Consider the following 9353-nt stretch of genomic DNA (forward strand, 5'->3'; position numbering starts at 1 on the left):
GGCTTAGGTCTTCCCTCCTGGCTTCTGCTTCCTCCATTTGGGTGTGCTTTCCCTGGAGCTGGGCTCTGTGAAGTCTTTCTGTCCCACTGGCAGCTGGGGAAGGCTGTGAATATGAGTCAAAGCTTCCCACAGCCTGAGCTTCCCTGGCTTTCATCTAAGGTTGGGTTCCTCTAAGCTAGCTTCAGATGTCTTGGAGGAAGGCTGTCTGCCCTGTCAGTCTGCTCAGTAAAAAAACCTGTGTCCTGGCAGAGTACAAGCATGTTCTAAGAGGAGCTGTGCTCACTGCTCCACAAAGCAGCAAAATGCTTTTGCTTTCTTTGGACTGTGAGTGTTTCGGTTGTCGGTTGGGCTTTCCCTACAGTGCACAAAGCACCTATGGAACCAGTTGACACCACAGACCTGACATTTGAGGGGAGAAGTTGTTCTCAGCAATTAACCCTACATCCATAATGGAGCCAAACCCTTCAATACCAGCTCCTCATAGTGGTATGCTTGGTCACTATCCCAAACTATGAAACTTAGAGAGCACTAACATCACGCGCTTTCAGCACACGCTGCTGTTGCCTTCTTACTTTGTTCACATAAGTCAGCTCTAGAGTTGCACCCTTCAATCCAGTGTCTCTCCAGGGATTCCCAAGAGACTCCTCACTTCAGCAACCGGCTGAAGCACCATGATCTTGGTGCAGTGACTGACAGTGTGTCCATTTGATTCCTCCCAGATGAAGCCAACAGAGGGACCAGAACCAGGAAACCACACTCTGATGACTGAATTTGTCCTCTATGGATTGTCCAACCACCCAGAACTGCAGCGCTTGCTGTTCTTCACATTCTGCTTGATTTACACCATCACCATCATCGGGAACCTTCTCATCTTCATGGTCACAGTACACCCCACCCTCCGCACACCCATGTACTTTTTCCTCCGCGTCCTGTCCTTCCTGGATATTTCCACAGCATCAATCGTTGTTCCCAAGATGCTGGTAAACTTCCTGTCACAGGACAGGAGCATTTCCTACATGGGCTGTGCCACACAGCTCTACTGTGTCATTTTCTTAGCAGCCACTGAATGCTACATTTTGGCAGCCATGGCCTATGACCGTTACATGGCCATATGCAACCCCCTTAGATATGCAATCATCATGAACAGCAGAGTTTGTCTTTCTTTGGTCCTGCTGTCGTGTTGCAGTGGTAACGTTGTCTCGGTGGTGCAGACAGCTTGGGTGTTCACGTTGCCATTTTGTGGGCCCAAGAATATTAACTACTTCTTCTGTGATATTCCCCCCCTCATCAGGCTCTCCTGCACTGACACCTCTTTGTATGAAAAGCAGATCATTATAGCCACAGCGCTGGTCATCTTTACACCATTTTGTCTCATCTTGGTATCCTATGCCTGCATCATCTCCAGCATCCTGAAGATTTCTTCTGTAGAGGGCAGACACAAGACCTTCTCCACCTGTTCCTCACACCTAATTGCTGTAACATTGTACTGTGGAAGTGTGACCTTGATTTACTTACGGCCCAAAGCCATTTTCTCTCAAGATGCTAAGAAATTTCTGCCTCCATACACATCCATAACTCCTATGTTAAACCCCCTGATTTACAGCCTGAGGAATAAAGATGTGAAAGAAGTACTAATCAGAATGATGGCTGAGCTGATGAAGAAATAAATCTTTTCTTGTCCATGAATGTGCAGTTTCAAAATGTTATTTCCCTTTTCGGTGAGTGTGTAAGGTTTACTAGCTCACTGGAAACACCAGAAGCAAAGAGATATTTCATACTTGAGAATATTTTGTCCCTATTCTTGGCTTCAGAAGCAAATTATTTAGAATTTCCATTTCCATTTCTTCCTTAGGAGTACGAAATGTATACCAGATATTTCTTCTAAAACAGAGCAGCCAAAAACCACCCCACTTCCCACATCTTCTTCAGATATTCAGGCTGGAAGTTCTCACTTTCATTGCAAGAGTTTAGCTGCCCCTCTCACTTAAGAAATATTCTTTTACAGTGAAATTTTTAGGATAAGCATACACAAATTGATAGTGAGTAGGCAGGTTGCTTTGACTTTTTTTTTCTTGTTATATGATTTCCATTCCTTTCAGCAGAAAAGAGATCCACTGAATGAAAGTGATAAAGAAATTACTTCACTTCTGTAAGCCTCTTCTTTAAGAGACTCACGTTTTTTATTGAAGGTGTGGGGAAGGCAAAGGAAATGAAGAGAAACTAATGCTCATTTCTTGTTTCCAGCAGGAGCTAAGCATTTCATATAGTGCAGTGCCCACAAGCATCTTGGAGTCTGAGTCACGGGATAATTAGTATTCTGCACCTCTCAGATGGAGAAATTCATCCAGGCATGATAACATGACAGTTCCAAGAGGAGTACCTGAGATCTCCACAAGCACACAAAGGGATGCTATGACCTTGGACTATTCATTTGGGAGGGGGAAGAAAACCAGCGCTAGCTTTCCCTGAGAAAGAAAGAAACTGAAACTAGTGTCTTGCATGGCCAAAGAAAGTTCTGGGTCCATAAGTGACTGTGTGAAAGCGTGGCATCATTCTGTATGTGCCATTTCACCTGGTAATGCGAGCAATTGGTTAGATTTCCCAAGTAGCTCCTATATTGTTTCTTCTCCAGTGCAGCACAGGGGAAACTTCCAGTCCTATGGCCAGGCTCCAGAAATGTCATTTTGGTTTCCAAGACTGACAGAATTTGCAGTTCAGGAATGAGGGAAAATTAAAAAAAAAAAAGAAACTAAAAGACCTCCATAAGTGTGCATCTACAGATGTAGTCTAGTGACCTGTTTATACACACACAAAGGAGGGAAAAAAAAATAAAAAGGCCACAAGGATCAAGAAAAATTCTGTCTTGGGATTCATCTCCACTATGCCTTCTGCTGTCAGAAATGAACATACACCTTAAGAAACCTAAACACTGTTTTAATGCAGCTGTACCCACTAGGGCTAAACTTCAGCATTCTTAGAAGTTCACTGATACCTCACCCTGCGTGGAAGAACTCTAGATGCCATCAGGTCTTAATTTTGAATTTTGCCATCTCCAAGCTGTCCAGCCACCTTCAGAAGGAAAGTTGGCCCAGGTTTGTGTTTGGACATAATGCATCTCTCTGTGAATATATCCTAATGTCAGTAGTTATAAAAGCATCCAAGACAGCTTACTCCTGGTTCAGTCCAGGGACTCTTACATTCAAATTGGATCACTTAATGTGGGATAATGTCATTTCTGGATAGGGTAAATAGTTAGGAAGCTCAGCAGGGAGGAGTGAAGTTGAGCCTAGGAAGAAGAGAGGTGGTGAGAAGGTGTTTTTACTTTTGTTTTTATTTCTCAGTATCCTACTCTGTTATTAATTGGCAATAAATGAAATAAATTTTCCCAAGACTAGTCTCTTTTGCCATTGATGGTATCTGGTGAGTGATCTCTATGTCCTTATTTTCTTCCCCTGCTCCTGCTGAGGAAAGGGAGTGATAGTGATTCCTCCCTAGGTGCAGGACCCTAAACTTGCCTTTGTTGACCTTCCTTAGGTTCCTCTCTGCCCAGCTCTCCAGCCTGTCCAGGTCTCGCTGAATGGCAGCACAGCCTTCTGGTGTATCAGCCACTCCTCCCAGTTTAGTATCGTCAGCAAATTTGCTGAGGGGACACTCTGTCCCTTCATCAAGGTCATTGATGAATATATTGAATAAGACTGGACCCAGTACTGACCCCTAGGGCACACCACTAGCTACAGGCCCCCAGCTAGACTCTGTGCCGCTTATCACAATACTCTGAGCTCTGCCATTCAGCCAGTTCTCAATCCACCTCACTGTCCACTCATCTAACTCACATTTCCTAAGCTTGCCTATGAGGATCTTATGGGAGACAGTGTCAAAAGCCTTGCTGAAGTCAAGATAGACAGCATCACCTGCTCTGCCTTCATCCACCCAGCATTTCATGCCATCATAGAAGGCTCTCAGATTGGTCAGGCATGATTTCCCCTTGATGAATCCATGTTGATGACTCCCAATAAACTTCTTTTCCTCCACATGCTTATTGATGACCCCCAGATCAGCTGTTCCATCACCTTTCCAGTGATGGAGGTGAGGTTGACTGGCCTGTAGTTTCCTGGGTCCTACTTCTTGCCCTTTCTGAAGGTCAGAGTGACATTGGCTTTTCTCCAGTACTCAAGCATCTCTCCTGTTCTCCATGATCTTTCAAAGATGATGGAGAGTGGCATAGCAATAACATCTCTCAGCTCCTTTGTGGGTGCATCGCATCAGGGCCCATGGATTTGTGGATGTTGAGTTTGCCTAGATGTTCTCTAACCCTGTCCTCCTCAACCAAGGGAAGGTCTTCCTTTCTCCAGACTTTCTCTCCTGTCTCCAGAGTCTGGGATTCCTAAGGGATTCCTGAGGACCAGCCTGAGCAGTAAAGACTGAAGCAAAGGTGGCATTCAGAAACTCCATCTTCTCTGTATCCTCCATCACCAGGGCACCCACCTCATTCAGCAATGGGCTCACATTGTTCTACTATGGTATAAGGTCAAGCTCTTCTGTCAAGCTCGAACTACACTTGTGTGAAGTTAAACTCTGTATTACAGTTACCTACAGCCCTGCTGGTCTCTTGAGCCCCTCTCTGCTCAGTGAAGAGAACCTGGCACATGTAGGGCATGAGCCCTCAGGCCAAAACTTGCTGCCTGTTTCAAGGTAAGAGACTCTTGCCCTTGACTGCTACATAGATCTCTGTCACCTGTTAAAGGATACCTTGATAGGATTTGTGTTGCCGTCCATGTGGATGTCTTGCCATGGAGGTTTTAACACAACAGCTAGTTGAGTGAGGTTCCATGGACACATGGAAATCTCAACAAGTGAGTCATTGCTGAGCATAAGGTTAGACAAATAGTCCTCTAGACTTCACTGAGTTATCAGTGAGATCTCTGACTACAGTGGAAACCAAGAAACCTAGATTGCTTGCAGATACCCATGCAGCAGGCACCTAAACTTATATGATGGGAATCTCTCCCTAATATATGGGAGGTGCATTTCACCTACTGACCCATCCATTAACACACACATCCATAACTTTACATACATTTATAGCTTCTTTTCTTTCCCTCTGCCATTAAAACCCAAAGGCTTTTAATGAATATTAATGGCAACCTATTATTCCCTCTCAAAATATAGTTACAAAGAAAACACATTCTATTCCCTTCAGTTCTTTTGCTCAGCTGTATCTGTGCTATAAATTGGCCTCACATTCACATGGGTATATAAGATACTTCTGTGAAAATGCTAAACTGTGTAGCTTTCCATTAGGCTAGATTGTGATTGTCCCAACAGGACCAGTTGCGGAAATTATAAAACACTTCACAGCTGTTTGGGCTTTGGAATGACCACATACCGAATCAAATACTGGCATTGAGAGAAATGTCACTGTAGCTGTTTAGAAAGTCCACTCTGTTCATTAGGATTAAATAAAATCCATTAAGATTAGATAAAATCCACTGCAAGCAAAAAAAAAAAAAGGACAAAACAAAAATCCTCATCAATTCACACCCAGTTCTACCAGCTGTAGAATTCCACTATAGTGTAATCCACACTCAATCTTTTGCAAATTGCAATTAGCAACAATTCCATTTGGTCTCTTAGCACTGCATTGTAAAGCTTCACATTTACTGGAAGATGCACCCCTTGTTTATGAACTACAAGTGAATCCTTCATCCAAAAGGCTTATTTCACACACAGACACGCCAGTCGCCCCATGGGCTTCCTATCAACAACCGTTTATCAATTATCACAGTCCTTACACGTTGCACTGCTAGTCAGAAAGACAGAGCACTTAATATCTGGGGAATGGTGAAATCACACCATCACCATCATTGGGAACCTTCTCATCTTCATGGTCACAGTAAACCCCACCCTCCACATGGCCATGTACTTCTCCCTCTGGGTCCTGTTCTTCCTGGATATTTCCACAGCATCGATTGTTGTTCCTAAGCTTTCTACTGGGCTGGATGGTGATTGTCCCAACAAGTCCAGTTAGGGAAACTATAAAACACCTTGGGCTTTGGAATGACCACATACCGAAACAAACACTGGCATTGCGAGGAATATCACTGCGGCTGTTCAAAAAGTCCACTCTATTTTCTACACTATTAGATAAAATCCACTGCAAGCAAGGAAAAGAGACCAGATGAATTTCCATGGCACTTACAGCTCTATGTGTGAAGCTCACCCATCCCCTGTTCTTAGGCACCTGCAGTGTAGGCATCCGAATGCAATGTGGTGAGACCCCTCTACAGTCAATGAGGGGCAGGGGAGAGAGGGGCATACTGGGATATGGTCTTTCCAGAGGGCATTTTTTGTGGATTCTCTTGTTTGACTGACCATGCCTCTGGAGGAGGCTGTTCATTTGTGCTGTCTCTAGGAAGAGCACAGTTTGCGAGCTTCTCAATCTCTACCACTAAGGGTGCTGAAGCCGCTCCATAGTTTCCAGATGCTTGAGAAGAGACTCAGACCTACAGGCAGAAGGTGCACACAGGAAGTGTAAAGATGACCCTAATGACTCGCTCTGCCTCTGGCATGCCATAGTTGCCTATAGCTGCCACATCTGTTTGGTTCCCTTGTGCTAGTTCTCTCATCAACTTCTGGGCCAAGTCACCTGCCCTCCAGGAAAGCAAAGAGAGCCTGAAGGCCTGCCTCACACAGGAGTTGTTGGCTTTTAGGCACAAATGGTTGAACTAGCAGGCTCTGGGAACATCAGCCTGAATCAAGCACCACTCCTGAAAGCACCAGGGACTGAGGAGTTAGAATATAGAGATACATACAAATAGATGTATACATATGTACAGTATGAAAGAAACTCCCAAGTGAGATAGTTGGGGACTTCAGAGTCCCTGCTGCATTTCCCACTATAAAATTTTAGGCACTGAAGCTGATCTGATAGAAAAAGAAGAATATCTACAAAACCAAAGTTATTGAATGATAACACAAATATATAGATAGCACAATACAAACCATTAAGTGCACTCAGGTCATCCTGATAACGTCAAAGTTCCTTTTTGTTCAGGCAGACATGCATAGAAAGAAACAACTGTTGGAAAAAATTGATAAAAACCTAAGTATCCTCTTGGTGGACTTTTAAGGGTCTACCTTACAATGAGGAATTCTCTGGGAGACATCTCAAAGGCCTGTCAGACACTGATGGCAAAAACTAAAGCAAAGACAACATTGAGTACCTCTGCCCTATCTTCATATTCTCTCTCTAAATCACAAGCCCCATTCAGCAGTGAGTCCATAGTTTCCATCTTTTTTTTTTCCTCTTAATGTAGCAATAGAAGTTCTTCTTGTTGCCCTTGACATCTCTTGAAACTCTCAGCTCCAGCTGAGCTTTGTTTTTCCTAACAACATCCTTACATGCCAGGTCAATGTTTCTGTATTCCTCCTCTGTATTTTGTTCCTGCTTATACCTCTTTTATATGCTTTATTTTGAATTAGAGCTCAGTTGTTTGGCCAAGCTGATCTCCTGATATGTCTGCATACTTTCCTGAGTATCCAGATGGACCATTTTTGTGTTTGAAGGAGATTTTCCTTTGAAGATTTCTGTGCTCTCTCGAGCTCCTTTGCCCTTTACAGCAGATGCCTATGGGATCCCACCTACTATGTCCTTGGCAGCAAGGATCCACAATGACAGGATGGGAGGCTGACAGGATCCTGGGCTCTATTAGAAGGAGTGCAGCCAAGAAATCTAGCGAAGTGATTAGTCCACTTTACTCAATACTCATCTGATTACATCTAGAATACCAGAATGAACCCAGAGGAGGGTCAATGAACCCACCCCAGAGATGTGTCAACACAGCCAGAGAACCTAAATGCATGGTTTGCAACCATTTCCTTGTACTTTGAGTTTCTGTAGTGTATGACTGTGAGGTCAGTCTCAAGTTGTTCTTTGGAACAAAATAGCTAATTCCACATGAAATTGAACTCAGCGCGAATGGTAACAGTTCAGTCTACACAAGGCTGTATGAAGGAAATCAGGCTTGAGTCCCTCTTCTCCACACAGCTTTCTGATACTTCCAGCTCTATGCCAGCACGCATTACAACCCCAAACATCCACACACTACCCACCATAGACTCTACTCACACATGATATGCAGCCTCAGTGTCATGCAAAACAATTTCTACCTTTGCTGTTTGCACTATGATTTTCTTATTTCAAGCACTTTGAAATGAAAAAAGTCATTGTATCTAAAAATTATGGGCAAGAGGGTCACTGTATGGCACCTACAGGAGACGTTGGAAAATGCTACACAGGGTGGCCATGGTGATCTCTGTGGGTTGCTAGGCCAAAGTATGGAGCAAACCTGCTTTGCACCCTCTTGGCCTGAGCATCAGGGATGAATCACTGTAACAGTTTCTTTTAGAACTGTAGATATAGCCTACATCTTCCTTTCTAGCCAGAACACAAGGCAAGTCTCCTTTATAAATCCCTTAGCTGACGAGCCAAGATGGAGGTTTTATCTTTTCTGTCTTTGTGGAAGACACCAGGAAGAGTTTTCAGGCCACCAAAGGTAGGCGTATGGACAAGCTTTGTTCAGAGCTTGCAGTCCCTGTTGCGGGCTAGCCTACATGTGCTGTGCATAGCATACTGCCAAGGTCTTCCTCTGAGCCACCAGTGATGGTGTGATAAAATGGTGTTTTCTCTTGAAGGAAATGTCCAGTTTAAAGGGGCTGGAACTAAGACACAGTCATGCTGCAAGGTACCAGAAGGTCTGTTTTTGTTTTTCTTTATGTTTACTTTTTAGGCACATCACAGGGTGTGTGCTGCAGGATTGGAGGAGCACTGTGAATTAACATTTTAAAATCCAGGGACTGCTGGAGCACTGATGGAAACATACTCTTTGCGGTGGCTATACTGTCTCTCTGCAGTCATAGGGTTTCCTGATGAATGGGAAAAGGTGGTTCTGTTCAATAGGGAGGCCAGGATCAAATTAATCTGTTCACCCATTCAAGCACTGAACACAGTTTGTATCCAGAAGTAGACCACCAAGTTCTCAGTATTCAGCAGAAATCTCAGTGACACTTCGAAAGTATTCTGAGATTTTTCAAGGCACGTTTTTAATAATCAGCATTGGAGAAGAAAATTCCTGAAAAGCAACACTGATGAAACCCAGCTTACTGAAATGTTGCAAGGCAAGGAAAAGAATATTTCACTGTTCCAGAAGCAAATCAGGATTTGACCGTGCCTGTTACTTCACAGTCATGCACATGGGCATCAGACTACCCCATAGCTTCTCCTCTGACAAGATTGGGCACAAGCTACCTAGTGCGCTTTGGTGACTCCAGCTCTCAACCTAAACTCTGTCCTC

At 43.9% G+C, this 9353-nt stretch overlaps 1 protein-coding gene across 1 annotated transcript; it reads left to right on the plus strand.

Moving 5' to 3' along the window:
• Positions 1-719: 719 nt before the first annotated feature.
• LOC129195348 (olfactory receptor 10A7-like) lies at positions 720-1667 on the plus strand. The gene has a single exon (XM_054801300.1). It carries the CDS (start codon positions 720-722, stop codon positions 1665-1667), a length of 948 nt encoding a protein of 315 aa, XP_054657275.1.
• The last annotated feature ends 7686 nt before the right edge of the window (positions 1668-9353 follow it).

This window comes from Grus americana, chromosome 22 (genome assembly GCF_028858705.1).
Source record: "Grus americana isolate bGruAme1 chromosome 22, bGruAme1.mat, whole genome shotgun sequence".
NCBI lineage: Eukaryota > Metazoa > Chordata > Aves > Gruiformes > Gruidae > Grus > Grus americana.